Source organism: Dasypus novemcinctus, chromosome 4 (genome assembly GCF_030445035.2).
Source record: "Dasypus novemcinctus isolate mDasNov1 chromosome 4, mDasNov1.1.hap2, whole genome shotgun sequence".
Taxonomy (NCBI): Eukaryota; Metazoa; Chordata; class Mammalia; order Cingulata; family Dasypodidae; genus Dasypus; species Dasypus novemcinctus.
In genome coordinates, this window is record NC_080676.1 from 80,277,911 (window position 1) to 80,300,886 (window position 22,976).

Consider the following 22,976-nt stretch of genomic DNA (forward strand, 5'->3'; position numbering starts at 1 on the left):
GGGGCTCCCTTATGCAGGGGACACCCTTGCACACAGCAGCACTGCGCACAGGCCAGCTTCACCACACGGGTCAGGAGGCCCTGGGTTTGAACTCTGGGCATCGCATATGATAGGCGGATGCTCTATCCACTGAGCCAAATCCGCTTCCCTACTTACACTTTCTGATCTTCTGTTTCCTTCTCTGTAAAGTGGGGTTAATATTAACAAACACATTCTTACTGCACTGTCAGCACAGTGAGATAAGCTCATAGGTATCAGAATACTTTGTAAATTTTAATTGCACTATTTGTATATTAGTTGTTATATTTTAAATTAAAAGTCTGTTTCTTTAAATGGATTTTGAGAGCTGTTTCTGAAAAATGCTTTCGTAAACAAGTATGAAGCTTTTCTTTTTTGATATTCACTAAAAATAGCAACATAAGGAAAAAAGGGAGACTATAAATGCCACAGGCTATTCTGTAGAAGCTCTGTAAGACACACTGATAACTGTTCAGTTAATCTGTAGTTAATAACACTTTTCACTGACAGCTTGCTTGACAGTTTATGTTGCACTTCCAGGTATTTCATCTTAGCAGAGCAGAGCTGGTATTTACCTCTGTTTTACAGATAAGGAAACTGAGGCTCAAAGAATTAAAATGGCTAATTCCAGTCACAGAGCTAGTAAATGGTAAAAGCATGTGGTGTCTGGAGCAGCGGGCTGGTATGCCTTATGTGTAGGCATATATCCAAATGCTTACATACATTTGTGTGTCTGTGGCTCATGTAACAGGCCCACAGGACACAAAGAGGAGTCCTTTCTGGAGAAAAGTTTCTTTGTTGTAGATTTCTGTATACCTCCCTTAGAATGTTGCTTCTTGGAGGGGAGGGGAAAGGTACTGTTATCTGAGACTTTTCACACTGATTAGCGATAGCCTTTTCCTCTTCCTTTTAGTATTGCTTTACCTTCCCAGGCACAATTTCCACAAGAGGGCCCTGTCTGGAGAATATGCTTGATTTTTATCACTGCTCGGTGTTTAGGAAACAACAGCTCTCGAGTCCCCCAGCCTTCTGGGAATTACTTCCTCTTTTCTTACCTGCCTGCCAGCTTTATTGAATTCACCTTAGCAACATCAAAAAAAGAATTGGTTTAGCAACAACGTGTGCACCAATGAAATGTAAGCATGAGGCGGGCTTCCAGGCCAATAGGAGCCCTGCATGACGTAAGATGACTTGTTTGAGAAAATAATAACCTGGAGTTCCCAAAGAAGCCTCCAGGTGGCAGCAGTCCTGCTGTCTGGACACAGCCTCCGCAGTCATGCATCTACTTTGTTTTTGCTTTTTTTGAGCTAATTCTGGAAAGAAAACATTTACTGACTGCAAGAATTTTACTGTTACTAGCTTTGTGGGCATGAGTTCTCTGTAAGACATAGATCATGGAATCTGCCTTTGCCAGTCAGTCACATAATGCCATTGCAGCTCTTGCCACCGGTGTTGGTTTTGTCACAACAAATGACAGCCCCAGGGCTTAGGCCTGGAGCCCTTCATTGCCCTTCAGTGCCTGCCCAGCCAGTCTGGGGTGGAGGTGGGGGTGGCTGAAGAAATCACATTCTCCATCATTAACCACCATTACTACTGATTTGCTGAGTGGCCAGTGAGTCGGGGCTGGCTTTTTCCTACCAGTTAATGTGAGGGAATGAATATGTCATCTACAGATTCGTACTTACCGGCATTCAAACTGAGACCATCTCTGCCTCATCAGTTCATACCTCTGAACCAGAAATCCTGTCCAGCAAGGTTTGCGGATCGTTCTACTTTCGATTGGGTGGCTGGCCCTCTTGGTCTGGAAGCCAGAGGCAGACGTGGACAGGTGGCTGAGTAGGATACACAGTGAATAACAGCAGGTTTCCAACCACGTAGCCATTCTTCCGTTGCCCTCTGAGGTGATACTGCCCTGAAAACCACTCAGTGAAGTTAAGGTCCTTCAGGTCACCATGTTCTCTCAAGTGTTTCCATTGCTTCCTGGCTTACTCTTGTTCGTCCTTTAAGACAGTTAAGGCATCTTATTTTCAGAAAGTCTCCTTTGATCCTTGCCCGCCTCCCCTCCGGCCCCTTGGTGTTCCTGTTGCACTTCCATATTGCTTCCCAAGTCACTCTTTATTGTGAATTTCCTCTGGAGCTCCTGTGGACTGAGACAGTTTCTTTATATCTCCAGCCTACAGTGAAGTGTTGGCATATAATAGGCATTCAATAAATGTTAGTAGAAGAAAGGAAGCAAGCAAGAAAGGAGCGCTTGCTCTTCAAGAAACAATCTCAGTGCCTCAGCTACCTGGGCCTGGAACAGTGCCAGACAGTGTGGTGCTGCCTATTAGGGGAAGCTTCTGGTTGTTGAAGACCTTCCCAGCCACCATGTGCCACGACTCCAGGACATAGCCCTAAAGCCTGGAAGGTAATGGCTACCATTGGCTCCTCTTGATGGGCTCATCTCTATAATAGGGTTTCCTTTATGATTTTGTGTTTCAGGAAGAACTAAAGAGCAAATCCAAGATCTGTGCCAATGTGTTTTGTGGAGCCGGCCGGGAGTGTGCAGTCACAGAGAAGGGAGAACCCACCTGCCTCTGCATTGAGGTAAGCCCTGAGGTCGGGGACAGCCACATGGGGCTACCTTGCTGGAGCTGTCAGTCAGCTTGGCAGTGTCAACTCTTTCACCATTCTGTAAAAGCTCAAGTACTCTGGATGTGTTTTTTTCCCCTTTTCTGTAAAACCAACCAAGAAGACACGTGGAATTTTTAACTCAGAGGTTAAAAATCAGATGTGAATATGAAGATTTTTTTTTTGGCTTTTATTAAAAATCGTTTGTTTTATAAGATCTTTTAAATTACAAAATTAATAATTGCTTTATATAAGTCAAATAGTATAGGATAATAATAAATAATTATTTTATCAGGATAAAATAAAAAATCTCCATAATCCTTCAGGCCCATTAATCTGAGATAATCCGTACTAAACAGTTTGGTATATATTGTTTCACATGGTCATTTTTTTCTGTGCTAATAGAAACTATAGGACAGCCCTCTATTTTTTACAAAATGGGATCACAGTCAGATATATAGATATATTTAACTTCCATAACATGTCATGGATAACCCTCCAGGTCAATATAGATACTTCTAACTCATTTTTTTAACAGCTACATAATATTTAGTAATATAAAGGAAACCTGTTTATTCAACCACTTCCTTATAGATGGACATTAGGTTGTTTCATGGTTGTTTTTTCCACTGCAAACAATAAAACCCTCTTGGAAATATCCTTACATGCTCTTGTTTTTATTTCTGTAGGACTGATTGCCACAAATGGGCTTTCCAGGTCAAAGGACTTAACCATTTGGTAAAAAAATATTAGGCAGAGTATAGGTTTTTCAGGTTTTTAAAAAATGAAGCTAAAAAGCAAAGTGAGATTTGAGAAATACCCTACTTTTGCCTCTTTTTAAGGCAGGATTCTGGTAAGTTCATAAGAACCTCATGTGTTCCTTATCTCTCTCCTCCATGCCCCCACTTCTGTAAAATCAGCATATAGCCTAGAAAGACATTTGTCTTTTTGTAATTATCCTCGACTTGGTCCCCAGGTTAGAATCCTGATCCATTTCCACAGAAAGAAAACCTCTAGCCCCAGAAACCTGAAAACCGGATCCCGCTGGGAGAACCTCACCAGAGGTGTACCTGGCGACTGTGTGGACAGCTGAACCTGGGCTTGGAGTCTGAAGACCTGGCGTTTAGTTTCAGCTCAACCTCATCCTCTTTGAATAGTTTTGAGCAAATCATTTCGCATTGAGTGTTAGCATGCAGCACACAGTAGACACTCATTCATCAATATTGATTAAATGAATAAAATTTGTCTTCCTGGACCTTAGTATTCCCATCTATGAATTGGAGAGATGGGGCTAGAAAACCCTTCCAGTTTCAGGTTCTGTGTTTCTTTTCACTTGCATCTGCTTTTTCTTGCTTTGGTCCCTTTATTAGGTCTGAGCTGAACTTATTTACCCGTCTCCTTTAAGAAACTACAAAAGTCTAAAGAAATTGATCTTGCTTGTGAGCTTGGCACTTTGGATAGCCAAAGCAGAGCCTTAGGTGCTAAGTGAACGTGATTCCATTTCCTTGTCCCTAAAGTTCTTCCTTCTACTTTACAATAACCCAAGCATCCCCATCCCCACCCTAAGCCTCCCAAGAGGAGCTGTGAGATTTGGAGGAAGACAAGATGGCCCCAAAATACTAAGCAAAGCATGAGAGCAAAGGAGCAAAAGCCCCTGTAGTTAGGCCCCAGGAGAATATGTGTGTTGTGTATGTGTATGTACACACGTGTTTGCCAGCTTTCAGTCTCTGCATTCCCGGCTATCCATTCTAGCTGTTTTGTGTCCTAGCATGCTGGAGTTTTAAGGGATCTTAGATCATCCAAAGACTTTTCCCAGTGCTACAAAGTGGCAGAGAATCCAGATTCCTGGCTCCCAATTAAATACCCTTTCTGCGAATTTGGTAAGGTGAGGGGTGTATGTTTCTGCACTGAGTAGAAGAGATGGTCCTGTACCGGGATTGACACAGCGGGCCTTGGGGAACCGGCAGGCAGTGGGTGGTGTCAGTCACCAGTGGCCGTTGCTGAGGCTCCCCATGCCCGATGGAAACAAAGGCTGTCTCCCTGCTGGTGGAGAGCTCCCTTCCAGGTTCCTCTGTGTATGTGTGCCTGTGTGTTTTGGCATCCATGACTGCACAGAATCCCCTGGCGGGTCTCTTTCAGCAATGCAAACCTCACAAGAGGCCTGTGTGTGGCAGCAATGGCAAGACCTACCTCAACCACTGTGAGCTGCACCGAGACGCCTGCCTCACTGGATCCAAGATCCAAGTCGATTACGATGGACACTGCAAAGGTAAGGCATGCTCTTGCCACTGCATCGCAACCCCAGCCATGGGGAGCCAGCAAGCAGAAGAGGTAGCCCTGCTTCCTGGAGTCTTTTCCACCCTGACCACAGCTGCCCAGAGCCATGGAGACATCTGATTGCTGGGAAATGCATCCTCTTGGCACTCATGAACATGCTAGGTTTGCCCTGGCTGGCCCAGGCTTCTGCCCAGGGCTTCTAGCAGTCAGACCCCGAGGGGCTTCCAGAACTGTCTGCCACTGGGTAGTAAATAAAGGGACCACATCACTGATCAATAATAATAAGGAAGTCCATAAATGAATTCTAAGAAGACATGTAATTTTCACTTTTCCCGTGCTTTTTAAATTTGCATGCCTCTCAGTACTGTTAGTATCATGGATCCTCTATTTTGCACTTATCCTAATGGCTAAGAGGAAAGGGGTCCCTCTGAGCTTGTTGGTAATTAGACACAAGTTCCCTGCCAAGCCCCAACCCTGCCTGGCCCCTCTCAGCTTTAAACTTCCCTGGAGAAACAAGAAATTATTTCCTCAGAGTTGGTCTCTACCCCACAGCCTAAAACTGAAACAAATCAAGGAAGTAAAAGATCCCCATACTAAGCCCTAAAAGGAGAGGAGACCAACTCAAGATAAAATGATGAAAAAGTTGCAGATGTTGCCCTTAATGTGGGACAGTTTTAATCCTAGTAATACATAGACATTTTCTTTTTTCTTTAGTGTGTTTACATATTTTTTTGTCTTACAGAAAAGAAATCCGTAAGTCTTTCTGCCAGCCCAGGTGAGTGCCCACTTTTTCTAACAAATTGCATCTAAGGGAGAAAATTCTTTTCGTGATGGAAATCTTGCATTCCATGATCCCTTTTAGAGCTCAAGGGATCTTCTGTGTCAGAACCTGTGACCCCAAACTGGTCCCTTGCTGCACAGTTCAGAAAAGCTGCAAAACTGCATTTTTTGTGTGCTGCCAATTGAAGCAGCTGGTTGGGTCAGAATGTTGGCTGAGTTATCGTTTTTGCCGAGTAGTGATTGAGCTACAAGGACAGGAAATCCTGTAAGACATGTTGCTGCCACGGAGCCAGCAGAATCCAAAAGCTCAAGCCTGTATGAGCTGGAGACACTTTTTGAAGGGAGATAATTGAAGATGCCAGTGAGACTCCTGTGATTTTTTTCTATTAATAAAAATAGAAATGCCACCATGGTTTATAGTGACAGACCCCTTTAATGCATACTTTTCCTTCGGTCCTCACAATAACCTTGTGAGATAGGTAGGTCTTTCTGTAATTACCTTATAGATGTAGAAATTGAGACTCAAAAAGGATAAGTGAATTTTCCCAAATCACACAGCTGGGGAGGGAGAAAATGGGGGAAATCTCCAGATTTTTATTGTCCTGGCCCCCTGCCCTTTGCACAAATTCCTTCTGCTGAGGCTTCCCCTTCTCTGCTTCCCCATTCAGCCAACTCACAGTCTGAGCCTTTGTTTCAGTGTGGCTTACAGCCACTCTCCAGAGCAGACCTTAAATATGGCCTTTCTGTGGCCTAGTTTTATATTATTTAAATAAAGGATGACGCAGGTGGTGTAAAATTTTAAGTGGGAGAATAGTTTGATAGACCCAGTTGGTGAGAGGAAAAAGCTATGTTTAGAAATGCAGAAATCCAGTGGCATAAAGAGTTGTAATGGTCTCATTTGGTCATGTGTTTTAGTTCAGCTCATCTTTGAGCCAAGTGAGCTGTTCTACTGATGGATTAATTTTTTTTTCCAGCTTCCTAAAGTCAATGAAAATGTCCTCTATTTTTCTCACCTAAGCAACATAGTCTCTCAGGTCCAATCTTTAGATCTTTATGACTTTTATAGAGACATGAGCTTGAATCCTGGATTAGACCTGTTGTACTTGTGTGCTCTGGGCTGGGTGTACTCTAACTCTGTAAAATGTGTGTGATAATCTTATCTCCCTAGAGTGCAGTGAAGGGTCAGTGGAACAACAAAGGCAGAGCCCCAGGCACTGAGTCTCCCATGTAGCAGGTGCTTGGTGACTTTGGGGTCCTCCTCTCACCGCTCAGCTCACCTCCCTTCCCTCTCCTGCAGTCGTTTGCTATCAGTCCAACCGCGATGAGCTCCGACGTCAGATCATCCAGTGGCTGGAAGCTGAGATCATTCCAGATGGCTGGTTCTCTAAAGGCAGCAACTACAGTGAAATCCTAGACAAGTACTTTAAGGTATTTCAAAGTTGGGGGTCAAAACTGTTCACCCAGAGAAAGGAAGACTCTCCTTCCATTGCTTAATCATATCTTCCTAGACCACAAGGAAATAAAAACTGCTTAGAGTCTCCTGAATGTTTCCTTATCATAGACCATTCCATGAAGCTGTGATAGTTTCCTTCTGAGTGTTTAGTCATTCGAGCCTCTGGGGTCTAACTCCATGCGCAGCTGCCTTTGGGCAGTTAAAGCCATGGAGGTCTTGGAGAGCCTGTCAGTGAGAGCTATGACCTAGGCTCGTCCCCCTCCCCTTGTGTGATACCAACTAGAGCTGGCTGTTCATACAGAATACTTTCTGATCTCACCTGGACCCAGACCCCGTTAGTCTGCAGAGCTCCCCTTCATCAGGGACGAGTCATTGGACTGACATTTCACTGGACCAGAGAATCCTCATGAGCCTCATTATTGTTGCTCCCATCATATTGAGTTGACGAGACAAATCATTCCCATTGGCAAGAGATGCTGTTTTCAACAAGGAAGAGGAAAAAGTATCTAGCAACTAAGTGGATAGGGCCACCGTGGCATGGAGATCTTTCAGGGAGATTAAGACAGAAGATGTGGTTAAGCGCAGTCTGCCAACCAATTGACAAGAAGGCAGACATACATCTGTACACCATACACAGAGATAAACATACCACACACAGAAGTGCACACACAAACATCACATTTCTACACCCCACACAGAGTACACATACCACACACAGAGACACACCACATAGAGACAAACGCACTCAGATACCCACATTCCACATAAACACGAAAGCCCACTTCACTTATGGACACAGATCTCTGGGTAGATGCCCTCCGATCCCCAACCCCAGTCATATATTCCCTTAACACCCTTCCAAATGTCCCAGCACCCAGCCAGCAGAAGCAGCTCCAGACCTGAGGCACCTGGGCAGCTCTGAGGCCACCAACTATGGCCAACGTCAGTCTAGTCTGTGGACTCCTCTTTCTGACTCACTTAATTATGAACCCCACAGATGGGGAAATACTGGGTTAGGCTGAAATAGGATATTTGGACACTTGGCTTGTCTCATTGTGTTTTTTTGTTTGTTTTTTGTTTTTTTGTTTTTTGTTTTTAACAAATATATATATTTTATCCCCCGCCTTGAGACTTTTTGCTTACTGTCTGCTCTCTGTGTCCATTTGCTGTACGTTCTTCTGTGCCTGTATTTATTTTTATTTATTTCACCACCACCCCCCCACAGCTTGTTTGCTGTCTGCTCTGTGTCCATTTGCTGCACACTCTTCTGCGTTTTTGCTTGTCTTCCTTTTTTGTTGCGTCACCTTGCTGAGTCGGCTCTCCGTGGCGCTTACGGGCCAGCAGCACTCCGCGGCTTCTGGGCTGTTGTGTCTCCACAGTGTGCGGGCTAGCCTGCCTTAACAAGGAGGCCCCGGGATGCGAACCCAGAGCCTCCCATATGGTGGACGGGAGCCCAACTGATTGAGCCACAGCCGCTTCCCATGTCATTGTTTTTTGATAGAGATTTCTCTCTTCTGTGGCAGAAAGGGTATCTCAGGATTCCAAGTTCTTAAAATCACACCTGGATGAGAAAACTCATCCCTTCCCTGTTCTCTGTCTCTACCATTCCCACATAACAGAGCCTTTGAGGAGGGGGTGGGGTGGGGAGGGAGTGGTTTGTTTTCCACAGGAAAACACATCCTGTTGCCAAGCCAAGAGAGTCAGACAGGAGTAGAAATTAATAAATAAGACAAGTTTTCAGAAGCTGAGGAAATGGCCCCTGTGGGGTCTGTTTGAGCAGGACTCAAAGCCATGGTGATCAAAGAAGGGGAGCTGGAGCCCAGGCCACTCTTTCAAGGGAGCACTTGGGATCTTGTAGCCATTCCTAGTGGCCTTCTGGTGGCACCCTGCCTCTGGAATCACCGACACCTGCCTCTACATTGGATTCCCAAGTCCATGGGCCACACCTCCCCTCAACACGTCTTCACCTCCTCCTACGGTAACTCACTAACATGATCCCATCTGAAAACTGCAAGGCCCTTAAGAAAGTAGTTCTTCTCTAGGGCATTCTCATTCCAGACTAAAAAAAATTGATCATGACTGACAAACACAGACTCTCTTCCCAGATACTCCGGCAGTGTCTTCCAAAAGAAAATGGGAGGGTTTCACTCCCAACCCTTCAGTGCTTTTCATAGTCCTGTGTGGTTCTGTCTTCAAAGGAAGACTCTGAGTCTCCCACCATGTGAAACAGCTGCCTGATGGCAAGAGATCTGGTACTTCAAAGAGACGTTCACCTCAACTGGTGATTCGATCACCGTTTCTTAGATGAAAGTCTAACAGAATAAAGAAGGGAAGAAACAGACTTTCATGGCCATGTCAGACACACACCATGTGACTTTGATGGCCAGGGCTGAAACTAGAGCCAGTCTTCTTACATCCCGTATCTTGGCATCATATCCGCACCTGCTTTGTGTGAGTGAAGCCCAATCTGCCTCCTCTGAACAGCCTCCGAACACACAATGATAAGCCCCAGCAGGTCTCGTAGCACACATCTTCCCACCTTTCCACAGCCTTATGATGTCATATGAGGAAAGCACTGTTAACCACTTACAGAGCCTGGAAGTAAGGCATCCAGAGCCACATGCCTTGGTAACTGGTTGGCTAGACAGAGGCCAAGTGAATTATGGTCCAAGATCATGACCCCACAGGCAGGTCCAGGCATTCCAGGCTGGTTCTGGGGCAGGCACCCGACCTCCGTGCTCTTGTAGATTCTATGTACAGATGTGGCCTTGGGGGCCCAACAGAGCCCTTATTTTGTTCAATAATTCATAAGTTGTGTGAATGCAGGCAGGCTGGGACCTCCTGTCAGCTCCAGGCCTTTCCTGGATTCTTGGTCCCACTGAATTTGAAGTGTGTGCATGCAGCACCGCTGTTAACTTTCTAGAGATGCCTGAGCTATAGTTGAATATAACATGTGCAGATGCTCCCTGGTGCCCTCTGAATGAGGCCTGTGGATATTGCTAGACCCTTCCTCTCTCTGCACTGACTCTGTCATCTGGCCCCAATGATGTTGAGGTCTGTGAGGGTTGCTCTATGTTGCCCAGCATTCCATATTTTTTTGAGACTGTGTAGCAGCAGTGTGTTAGGTGCTGCAAAGCATTTTTGGGGAAGTCACAATAAAGCTGCAATCCATTCATTGCTGAAGGCCAACAATAATTAACATCTTCACAGTGATTTCTAAATTTTGCGATCAAGTGTATTAAAGCAATATTTCATAGCTCAAGGCCACAACTTTTTTTTTTCCATTGACTTTCTATTTCTTACCTGAAATAATTTTTATGGAAATCAGTGTTGTGTTTGGCAGAAGAATTAATAAAAATCTTTCAGACAGTGAGGAAAAAAAAAAAGAATGACACCTGGCTGAACGTCTTAATCAGTTATTCACCATTAATTAATCAAGACCTGAGAAGGTGGACACTAAGGGAAGTTTCTTCAGGTAAATGTATAGTGAATAGAGAACATCTGAGACCTGTTCCTAGGAATTAGAATAAGAATGATAAATAAGTACATAAATAAGAATGATAAACAAGGGCCTCTGCATGCGCAGTGCTGATGTGGGCAAGGAGTGCCGTGCCACGCAGCGGTGTCCCCTGCATAGGGGAGCCCCACGCGCAAAGAGTGCACCCCATAAGGAGAGCTGCCCAGTGCAAAAGAAAGTGCAGCCTGCCCAGGAATGGCACCGCACACACGGAGAGCTGACACAGCAAGATGACACAACAAAAAGAAACAGATTCCCGAGCTGCTGACAACAACAGAAGCGGACAAAGAAGATGACGCAGCAAATAGACACAGAGAACAAACAACCGGGGCAGGGGGTTGGGGGTAAGGAGAGAGAAATAAATAAATAAATAAATCTTAAAAAAAAAAGGAAAAAAAGAGCAATATCTTTAAAAAAAAAAAACAAAGGCCTCTGTAATTGTTTTATAAATACCTGTCATTATACATGCCATGGGAAAATATACAACTTAGAGTGGAGTACAGGTGATACATGACAGTCAGAAAGGAGAGTCAGTAGCTACATCTTTCCCTTCTATCTGGAAATCTGAACATACTTTGGCTCCAGAATAATCCCTTGCACCGTCTGGGGAGCCACTTTGAAATTGACTTGGGAAGCTGCTAATTCCCCAGGGTAGCAGAATTAGACAGTCTAGGGAAGGAATTTAGAGGGGAAATGCTGCTGGAATTAGGAGAATAACAGTACACAACTTGAAATTTGATCAGCACCTTGAAGGTAACACCCTCCTTCAGATAGGGCAGATGGGGCAGGGCATCTTGAATGGTCCCAGATGGCTATGGCCTTGGGTCAGCATTTTGCCAAAGAAGGAACAGAGCCACCAAGGGGTGGGGACTCAACATCCTACTGACATAGCTGAATCAAAGCCCTAATCTTAGTTAATCAAGTAAAAGTGAAATCTCTGATTTTATTACAAAGGCTTATCAGGCCCAAAGAAACAGAACTGTTTAGAAACATAATCTCTCTTTTTGGAATTCACAAATAATATCAAACTGCCACAGCTTCTTAATGATATGGTTGGTCAGGGGTATCAGTGTTACAGTTAAGCCCTGATATCAAGGCAGAAAGACTGGAAGCCAAGTGGCAAGAAATGGTCCTATGATTCCTAAAGCGAACCCTGCGGGTCACCTGCATCGTTGGTCTTGAGGAACTTGTTTAAAAAGCATATTTTGGTCTCTACTGCAGAGATTCTGATTTGCAGCTTGCAACTTTAGACTGTGCCATTGCGTGTTCATCAGAGTTTGAGACCATGTGTGGTAGCTGGTCTGAACTCAAGAATAAATTTGAGGATGTCTGCAGGACACTGTCAGAGATGGGGCTAAAGAGCGCGCTCAGGCACCCAGGCTTCTTGGTCAGCTCAAGCCTCTTTTCAGGCTTCCCTCCAGAGCAGGATCTGGATTTGAAAAGTCTGCAAGGTCTCTGCCCAGGCACTTTCACGGTCTCATCTTGGGACCCAGGTACCTTCTCTGGATCCCCCAGGAATTCCAGCCTTTGTTGATGAGGTGGTCTGATGCCAGGCCAGGGCAGGCTTGGAATCTGACAAGAACAAGATGAACCAGAGGTGGGGCAGGCTGAGGGGGCGTGATGGAACTGGGGCTCTATAGAACTTTCTTGAAAGTTCTCTTCATCCTCTTTCTAGAACTTTGATAATGGTGATTCTCACTTGGACTCCAGCGAATTCCTGAAATTTGTGGAGCAGAACGAAACCACCATCAACATCACCACCTATGCAGACAAGGAGAACAACAAGCTGCTTAGGTGAGTGGCGCCTGGGGGTGAGGACGTGCTCCACAAGGGAAGGGCTGATGGGAGAGGGAACGTGAACTGCTTTCTTTCTGGAAATGTGGAGTAAAAAGCAAAATAGGATTTCTTTCCTGTTCTAGTCTGTTCATATTACAAAACCGATAATATTGAACATCAATATCTGATTAAATAATTATTGTTTTTGGACAAAACTCTTAAGGAACAGAAAGAATGAAGGAATTATATTAATATGCTTATTTAACTGTGTGCCTGAAAAGGCTTTAATTCTGATTTTTAAGATAAACAGTGTTATTTCATATATAGAGCCCTAATTGTTACAAATATGAGTATGTGCCTTCCCTTTTCTGGTATTATTCTAGAGTAAATATTAATAAAATTAACCCCTTAGAAATTTCTGGGTGGTTCCAGTATATGTATAAGAATTAAAAATAGAAAAAGCACCTCTTCTGTTCAAAAGAAATACAAAGCAAAGTCCACCTTCTAAAAAGATTCTTTCTTAATAATAGTCCATGACTATAAGTATCAGATCTGCAAATCCTTCATCTTTTGATAACCTAGAGTAACTGACATTTGGCACTTGTTTTTTATAATTTCAACGTTTGATCCTTGAACAAGGAGGGCTCCTTGTCCTCATTTTACAGATGGGGAAACAGGCTCAGAAAGGTTGAATAACTAGCTCAAGTCCATTTGGGTAGTAAGTTGTGGAAGCCAGACTCAAATCCAGGCCAAGGCAGTGGGGAAAGAACTGGGAGAACCCCGCTCCTGAAAAATCTTTTTATCCCCTTTCTAGGTTGGGGATTCTTGCTTGAACTCTACATTCCTTCCAATCCCTTATTCCTTTTATATCATCTCTTCGTATCTCTTCTTTTTGGTTTTTCTAGTTTGGCTGACTTGACACTTAAACATGGGAAAGTCAATTGCTAGTGGATGGTGTACAGGAAGTTAACACATGTCAATCAAGGCGAATAAAACAATGCAGGAAACATTACTTGTTTGGGGAGGAATGTTTGAATATCGGAATGGTCTAATATCTAGAATAACAAAATAAAGATAGGATTCCAAAGTGCTCAAGACACAGATAATGGTAATCGGAGGTCAGTGTAGAGAGAAAACTTTCTCAGTCAACACTCGCCTTCTTGACCTCCTACAAAAGCTCCAATGTACATGATAGCAAGTGCATCCTAATGCTTAATTTCTTTGCCTCAGAAGTAGAGCCAAGGTTTTGCTGACACATTTCTCTTGTTTTTCATTTCAGAGGACTCTGTGTTGATGCTCTCATTGAACTGTCTGATGAAAATGCTGACTGGAAACTCAGCTTCCAAGAGTTCCTCAAGTGCCTCAACCCATCTTTCAAACCCCCAGAGAAGAGTATGATTCCCTCACCTTAACCTAAGAAATAGGGAATAGTAGGAGGTGGGGATATTGGGGGGTGTGATTGACAGGATTGGTGGAGTTTTACACAACTTGCTGAGAAAATCCTCTCTCATGACTTTATATTGGGCCCAAGTACCTCATCTCCTCAGTGAGATTAGGACCCATAATTCTTTGGGTTGATGCTGGGGCAGGGTGGGTACTCAAATAGAGTGCTGCTGAGGGACAGGCAGGTTTTGTCTGAGAAAAGATTAAGGTACAGAGACTTAAGTAAAGACCGCCTTTTCCACCCTCACAACCCAAACTGTTGCCCCTTATTTCTGGACCCAACAGAGTGTGCCCTGGAGGATGAGACATACGCAGATGGAGCCGAGACCGAGGTGGACTGTAATCGCTGTGTCTGTGCCTGTGGAAACTGGGTCTGCACAGCTATGACCTGTGACGGTGAGCTGTGCCTCAGGCAGAGAAAAGAACAGCACGGAGAGAACGTCCTTTGTGAAATACCCATGAGAGAAGTCAGGGCAGGGATAACGGAGAGGAGTGTAGTGGCTGGGAAAAAGGATGTGGGGAGCAAGTAACGGGTTCAAACTTGAAATGCCAGAGCTCCTAGTGGGCAGCTGGAGGCCAAACCACTTACCCCAGATGCATTAAATTCAAAACTTACTCCAGAGGGTTGGCATGGGAAAGGACCAAGTCCCAGAGCAAGAGTAAATGTTGACATGAGATTGGAATAATAATAACAGTGAAAACAAATTCTTATTTAATACTTGCTGTGTGCCAAACACTCTTCTAAGTATTTTCCATATTAACCCACTCAGTCCTTATTATACCTTAGGAAATACTATGTGAAAGACAGGCAGTTGAAAGGTAAGATGACTCTTCCTTGCCATACCCGGAAGATAAAGGAAAAATGTTCTTAGGCCCTCTTTGAACTAACAAAATTGGGTAATCATACAAAAAAGTTAAGACAGTTGGGACATGGATGGGATGGCTTGTGGAAATAGAAGTGTCAAAGGGGATTTGGAGGGGAGGCAGTGGAGAGAGAGGCTATGGGTATGGTGGAGCTTCTGGTGTCCCATCAAGATCCTGGGACTACTGAGGTCAGAGGTGAAGAGGGATGCTTGAATTAAAGCCAAGTCCCACCAAGGATCCAGGCACGATTCAGACTGGAGGCAAGACAGAGAAGCCAGGTCTAGAATGGAGAGTCATGTGGGATTTGAGGAAAAAGGTGATTTGGAAGGAACCAGGCCCGAAAGGCTTATGAGCAATGGGGTGAACATAAATTTATATTTTAAGAAGTCAAACAGGTAAGAAAGAGCAGGCTGATTCCTAGGACCATGTTCAGGAAGATCACATGCGATGTTACCTGGGAGACGGGCCAGGGGACCCAGGAAGAGGTTCTTCTAGGCAAGGAGCCCAGGGAGCACCAACAGTACAGATGGAACTCAGTACTGACCAGGGGCTCACCTGTCTCCCACTGCCCAGGAGCAAGACTGCTCGGTTCAGGGAGGCAGGAGGCCAACCTCACTCCAGGTATGAGTGAGGGAGCAAAAAGGCTATTTAGACATTAGAAAGTCCTAGTAGTTGCTGGAGGACAAGACCAAGCCAGAGAAGCCTCGCCAAGCACACGACACTACTGCATCCAATAGAGAATGTCTCAAAACAGTACACCCTGTCTCAGCTTTCTGTTCTGTAAAACCCGGTGTCTTAACTTCCCAACACTCCCATCATAGCTCTCCACACCTAAGTGCTCCTGCTCTGTCTTTGTAAAGGTAGCCCTCCCTTTCTAGGACATAGAGTAGGCATCAGCTGATTTACAGAGCCCTAATCTTGATAATATGAGTAGTAAACCCTGTGACATGCATTAGCCAAAAGCCAAATGAGCTCTCCCATGGAATAATGCCCATTCCTATAGCCACGCATCTCTGAACTACTTATCCTACTTCCCTGGGTGGGTTCAGACCTGTATGTTGGTATAAAGGGCAATCCAGATGGTGGTGCTCCAGAGGCCCCATCAGGGCTTGGTGTGCAGGCAGTGGGTATGAGAGGAAATTACAGAGGCAGCATTCCAGGTCGGTAGCTAAAAGTTAGCAGTCTGATCTATATCACAAATCCAAATAGGGCAAACAAGGTGTATCAGGATGTGCAACCAGGTGGAGCCAGAGCCAAAGAAAACTGGTGTGAGGGGCAGATTGATGCCAATGTTAGAAAGGCATGCCTTGGCAGTGTTTCCTGATGATGAACATACAGATTCCTGGGCTTCATTCCCAACCTACTGATTCTAGATCTTAAAAAAAAAAGCAGCTGGGGAGCCTTTGTGTTTTAAGATATATTCTAGGTGACTTTTATTTAATCACTGCAAGTTTGAGAAACATTGCTAGATGCAGTGATTGGATTATCAACCTTGGCTGCTCATTAGAATCTCCTAGAGAGCCTCGAAAACTTAATGGTGCCCAGGCCCTACCTCACAGAAATCAGAATCTGACAATTGTTTTAGATGTTCTCCAGGAAATTTGAGGCTCTAAATGGTTAAGAATCACTGTCCTAAGGGAACTTCCTGGTTCAGGATCCAGGTGTTCAGCGAAGTTTATTCTGCAGGGTCAGCAGTGGCTTGGATGTGCTAGGAGCAGTTAAATGAGACACTAGAAGAGCAGCCACAGGGGAGTGGTGGGTAGATTGTTTTGTTCACATGTGCTTCCTTGGAGGTATCAGTTGCACTGGGACACTTCATGCCTGCGTATTCAGAGAAGCATGGTCTAGGTTATTCACGTTTCCTTCCTCAGGTTAAACGGGAGATCAGACTGAGACCCAAAAAGGTAGGTGCCACTGCTCTGAACCTTGGTTCTTTTTGCAGGAAAAAATCAGAAGGGCCTCCAGACCCAGAGAGAGGAGGAGATGACTAGATATGTGCAGAAGCTCCAAAAGCACCAGGTGAGTGGCAGCCTCCATGCTGCTCAGGTATCACTGCTGCCACCCAGGCTCTTCTACCACAGGGTTACTACCTGTGCCCGAGGAGATCGCAGAGATGTACTCTGTTCAACAGACCAGGTCCTGAATGATACCTTCACACCATTAGTATCAATTCATGCTTTGGGTAGTTCCCTGATGGAGCTCTGGTGGGGTCCAGCAGGCCCTGGCACGTGTAGGTTAGAACTTGGCCGGTTGCTGCATAAGGAAGCATCAGCCAGCTGAGGGGCTGCAAATGAGCGTGGTCTAAAGAAGTACAGTCATGACCAGTACCCAGACCTAAAGATGGTAGCTCCTCGAGGGCAGGCTCCGTGACTTGTTCATTGTTGTATCCCCCCGTCTAGCACGGTGCCTAGTACATAGTTAGTATTCCATGTGCAAGAAATTAGTGGATTTTGCAGCAGAAAGGATTTAATTTAAATGCCAGGCTGGCCAGAAAACAGCCTGGGATTGACAAGCACAGGGAACTGAGAGGTTCTCCTTCCTTGAGACTTGAGAAAACAATAAGAAGTCTATTCAGTTCTATGTCATTGAGGATCTCCTTGGGGACGAGGTTCCTGGTAGAATAGTGATCCACTGAGATCTTATGCTAAGGACCTGAAGAAAACATGGAACTGCTAGACCCCTGGACCCATCTTTCCACTGACTTGCCATGATGTTTTTAAGAATGGATATTGTACCTTAGATAACCTGGCTGTTGACTGGGTCTAGAAATACAAGTCCTCTCTGACATAAAACTCTGTAAGGAATATAATGGTCATAAGAACTGCTAAACTATTGAGATAGAATATTTGACAGAAGTCTAAGTAACTATTAATAACAATTGCTCATATTTATTGATTATTCTTTATGTATTTTAGTTTGCTAAAGGCTGCCAAGGCAGTATACCAGAAATGGGTTGGCTTTTACAAAGGGGATTTATTAGTTTAAAAGCTTACAGTTCTGAAGCCAAGAAAAATGTCCAAATCAAGTCTTCATCAGGTGTTGCTTTTTCGCCCTGAAGACAGGCTGTCAGTGATCCTGGACTCCTCTCTCACATGGCAAGGTGTGTGGAGGTGTCTGCTAGGGCTCTCCCTCCTCTGCGCTCTTGTTGCCCACAGCTTCCTGCTTCTTGGGTTTCTTCCCGCTTCTTTGCTGCCTTGACCTCAGCTTCTGGGCACTTCTCTCTGTCTCTGCTGATTCAGGATCACACCCACAGGAATGGATTAGCTCTAAGGACATGACCTTTTCATACTACCACATTATGCATTTTGTCATTAGCACTGATAATGCAGAGACCTCGTACCAATTTTTTAAGCAGAAACCCATTGTCTTTTGTTTTTCATATTTCAGCAGTCTTGAGTCTCCAAATGAACAGAGCCCCATAAAAGAGGGAAATTTTTAATAGTATAAGGTAGTTCAAAGTAGATTATCACTGTAGACAGTGGGAAGTGAGTTAACAACAGGTAACATTGTTAAGTGTCTTTAGTTTATGTGAGATCCCTCAGGAGATCATGAGACAAGGATTGAAGTGCAAATAGTTTATTTGGGAGGCAATCCCAGGAAACAGCAGAAAGGGAGTTGGGAAATGATCCCAAGAAGGGAAAGAAACAGTAAAGAATGTGTATTCAGGCAAGTTACCGCTGTGGGCAAGCGGAGCCTAATTCTGCTGGGCAACTCGTAACAGTTACTGGACCTGAGGGGAAGGGAACTGGGGTATTCTCTGGCATTTCTGGCTTGCCTGCATTTGTGTATGTGAGTAGAACAGGCTCCAGCAGCCAGAGAAAGCCCTCAGGCCAAGAGATGCAGGTGCTGGCAGTAAGAAGTCATTCCAGCTCACACTGAAATATTAAGGACCAGGATTGTGGTGGGACACCAACCATGTGTGCTAGATGCCAGCACTGTGGTTGTATTTTTTTCTTATTTAATTTTTTTTATTAAGATATAATTCATGTATCATAAAATTCACCCTTCTAAAGTGTACAGTACTGTGGTTTTTAGTACATCACAAGTTTGGGCAACCATCATCACTATCTAATTCCAAAACCTTTTTATTACACGAAGAAGAAACTCCGTTCTCTTTAGCAGCATCCCCATTCTTCCCTCCTCCAGCCCCCAGCAACCACTAATCTACTTTCTGACTCTGTAGCTCCGCCTATTCTGGACATTTCAAATAAATAGAATAATATGATATTTGTCCTTTTGTATCTGGCTTATTTCACTTAGCATAATGTTTTCAGAGGTCATCCATGTTGTAGCCTGTGTCAGTATTTCTTTCTTTTATTATAGGTAAATAATATTCCATTGTATCGATTGGTTGTTGGACTTTGGGTTGTCTTTACTTTCTGGCTGTTACAAACACTGCTGCAGTGAACAATTGTGCACATGTGTGTGGGCATATGTTTTCTGTCCCCTTGTGTATATACCTCGAAGCAGAGTTGCTGGGTCACGTGGTATCTCTATGTTTTCTTTTTTTGAGGAATTCCAGACTTTTTTCCAAAGTGGTTGCACCATTTTTCATTCCCATCACCAGTGTATTAGGAATTCCATTTTTCCAGACCAATACTTGTTATTGTCTAGCATTTTTATTTTAGCCACCCTATAGGGTATGAAATAGTCTTTCATTGTGGTTTTGATTTGAGCATCTTTTCCTGTGCTAATTGACCAGTCATATATCTCCTTTGTAGAAATACAGGCACTGTTGCAAGAAGTGGTATTATGATTAACCTCATTTTATTGCTGAGGACTTTGACCGACAGAAAGTCTTCACAATATGCCCAAGATCACACAGAAAGGAGCACAGCGATAGTTCAAGCTCAGGCTGTCTTCCTCCAGAGGCTGTTGCTCTTAGCACTTCTCTGGATTTGGATTCTGAATATCTTGTAGCACTTCCACTTAGTACCCTTTCCTTCATCTTAAAAAGGGGACAATAAAACCTGATCTGCTGGTTTCGTAGGAGTTCCAATGAGGACAGCTCTTAATTCAATACACAGCTCCTACATGCTAAGCAGTATGCTGGCTGAGCACAGGGAATTAATGGTAAGAGGTCCTTGCCCTCAAGTTGTCCCATCATCCGTGGAGAAGCCAGACAAGCAAACAGAACTAAATTCAACATGATGAGCATCTATCTGTCAATGCAGTATAGTCTTGGGGACAGATGAATGCAAAAGATTTTTTATATTTTATTGATCCTTATTTTCTCTTCTTTCTCAAAGGAAACAGCTGAAAAGACCAAGAGGATGAGCACCAAAGAGATCTAATGAGAAGGCATCTGGGAGTGGTGTCTGGAGCCTGGCACCTTCTCTTCTACTCAGCGCTCAATACACTATATGCAAGTGTCTGCTACAATCACCGAATCACCAGTATTTTGCTTGTATAGCAATGAATTTTATTTCGTTTATTTGTTGAGCAATAAAGGGAATGGGAATGGCTGGCTAAGGAGGGGACAGGCCCTAGCCTTCATTTCTAGAAGTGCTTTGAGAGAAACTGTAAACAGTGCTGTGGGGCTAGAGAGGTAGAAGGCAACTGCATTAGGTTTGGGAGAGGAGCAGACCCAGGTGCAAACCCCTTTTGAGTCCACCACAGTTATAAACATGCTGCAGGGAGTGCAGGCAATGCCAAAGAGAGGTTATCAGGCCATTCCTGGAGGAAAGGGCTTGGGACACTTAACAGAGAGGAATGTCTTCTGCATCCGGCCACTTCTCTTTGCCATCTGCATGACAGATCTCCAGCATCTCTGCTTCTCCTCATGGTCCCAACCGCTGCCTTCAGGTACACATCCATCCTGCTAGTTTCCTGGTGTCCCTTAGGCTTGAATGGAGTTTTTGGAGGGTCTTCCCACATGATGCAGATACTTGTATACTTCAAGCCTCTTAGCGATATAGCCAAATTTATAAAAATACTTTTCACCAAAGGTGCTATTCTTCTGTAAAACACTTTTTTTTTGGCATGTTGACGTCATTTTCAGTTATTATCATTGTATTATTGTGGTTTTTAATATTTTATTTTCTTTCCTAGAAATTAAGCTTTTGTAATTTTTTTTTCAGTAGTCCTACCATTTTACAGGTGAGGCGAGTTTGGGGTTCTTCCATGTGTTATGCTCCTAGTGCAGGGATCACTATAATCCGGACTCCCCCACCTTTGCCACACACTCGATGCAGCCCAGAGTTTACTCCCCTGGCTGCCTTCTAGTGGGTCACCAGTTTGCCAGGGGAGCAGAGGATGCCTCAGACAGAAGCCAGGGCGGAAGCATTCTTCGTATAAAGATCCAAAAGGCTAATTTGTTTTCGTTTATACTGAAAAGTTCAGTGTAAATCAGTATTCCAGAAGGTTGGAGATGAGAGAGGCGTATAGCTAAGCAAGGCTTCCGATATCCCCACCAATATGCTAATTGATACACCACTACCTAGGAGAGTGCCTTTGGCCTCGTCTCTTCTCATTTCTGGGCCTCAGTTTCTTCGGTGAACATGTGGAAATGGATTCATCTTTAGATTTGATGAATTCTAAATTCTGTGGTTCTGGTCATTGGTCCAGAGGGAGACAGGTCCTGTGATTTTTTCCCTCTTCTCCTTAGGAACCTTGTTAGAATAACAAGTCAGGCAGCCAAAAACAAGATGATCGCATTTGACCTCCGTCTGGACGGCCCCACAGGCTTGCTGTGGTGTAGAGCCCTTGTGGCTAAGCCTGGCTAGGAGGAGAGTGGGAACAAGAACCAGCCCGTTCCGTGTTCACTTTTTAACCTCTTCTTGGAAACAAATAGCTTCCACTTTAGAGATGAGGACAGAAAGTGGTTTCAAATTTCAAGATGAAAAAAAGAAAATTGAATCTTAAATCTGAATTGGTAAGAAATCAGTTGTTCCTCCATCTCTCTTGGCCTCTGATTACTTAACCCCATTCCAACAAGATGTTTAAAATGCATTTGAAATAACAAAGAATTAAGACTTGACATGTTATCTCATGAACAGAAAGCAGATTACAGACATTAGAGGGAGATTAATTAGGTTTCTCTGCACAGTGAGAAACTGTTGTGCCTAGATTGGAATTTTTTTCTAAATAGCTTTCCATTTTGTTTAGAAGTCTGAGCTCTTTTGTACCATCCCTCTTCAAGTCACTCTTGAAGGCCCACTTGTGCAGTCTGAAATGTACCTCCTTGTCCAAGTGCCTTGGAGAACTCACAGCAGCATGCCTTAATCAAAAGAAGTTTTGCCAGTCCTTGGACACTACAGGGGAGAGGGAAGGAGTAAGAATTTGTTTAAAGGGCAAGTGCGGAGTGTCTTCACCAGTCACATTTAGGACTGTGGTTGCCATCTAATATTACCCGAGCCTGCAACATGGAATTCCTAAAAGCAAATCTACATTTCTCCTGAGCTCTGCTGCTTCTGTGTAAATACGGCAGCTGTTGTCTGCAGCGTTGAGTTACATAATCTCAGTACCATTCATGGAAAGCTACTAAATAGCTTAGTTTGGGAGATCTTGCATAGACCTTTGCATGGAGCAAATAAACAGGATTAAGTCAGGTCCAGTTCCTCTAGCCCTCTAAAAGCACAGGGTTTAGACTGCAAGCTTACTCAGGCTTTCCCTATATGTGTGTGTGGTTTTATAAACATATTACACTGTGAAGATCCAGTGTCCATGGAAACCTTCCCACGTCATGATTCTGGACTCCATCACTGTTTTTGGAAAGCAGAGCTCTACCACCTACTAAGAAGCCCATGTGGACCAAGCTCTGAACATCTTTCCCTTACATCTATATTTTAAAATAGTCAGACTTCAAGGAATGATTTGAACAGGCTTCTGTTGCCTATGTGTGAAATGTATTTGTATTTAGTTGGCTTCCATATTGCATTTAACTTGTTTTGTAACTCCTGATTCTTCTTTTTTTTTGATACTTGATAAATAAAGAAATTAAAATAATAGTTGTATTTGTTTCCTTCCCACCAATTAGACCAATTAAAGTTGTAGAACATTAACCCTTTATCCGTAGGGCAGGTTTGGGTTTTAGGAGCCTTAAAAAAAGGCCTGAAGAAATTCTCCTAAGAAACCTTTGGAATGCAGCTGGGAGGGAAAGTTTCCTCAGGGATTGGTAGAACAAGTTCTTTTAAAGAGTCACAGATGGTAGAGCTGGGGGTAGGGACTGATGAGAAGGCAGGGAGCATTCTGTATTGGGAGGAGATTAAATTAAATGACTTAATGGATCTTAAAAGA

At 44.0% G+C, this 22,976-nt stretch overlaps 1 protein-coding gene across 1 annotated transcript in view; it reads left to right on the top strand.

Annotated features, from left to right (window-relative positions):
• Window positions 1–22,685, top strand: part of FSTL1 (follistatin like 1) — a 64,003-nt gene extending 41,318 nt beyond the window's left edge. The window contains exons 3-11 of the mRNA XM_058295763.2: window positions 2,500–2,604; window positions 4,768–4,897; window positions 5,648–5,680; window positions 6,983–7,113; window positions 12,331–12,449; window positions 13,711–13,823; window positions 14,160–14,270; window positions 16,681–16,757; window positions 19,988–22,685. Coding sequence (XP_058151746.1) covers window positions 2,500–2,604; window positions 4,768–4,897; window positions 5,648–5,680; window positions 6,983–7,113; window positions 12,331–12,449; window positions 13,711–13,823; window positions 14,160–14,270; window positions 16,681–16,757; window positions 19,988–20,032 — 864 coding nt within the window. The 3' untranslated portion in view covers window positions 20,033–22,685. The remainder of the gene's footprint in view (window positions 1–2,499; window positions 2,605–4,767; window positions 4,898–5,647; window positions 5,681–6,982; window positions 7,114–12,330; window positions 12,450–13,710; window positions 13,824–14,159; window positions 14,271–16,680; window positions 16,758–19,987) is intronic.
• Window positions 22,686–22,976: the final 291 nt, after the last annotated feature.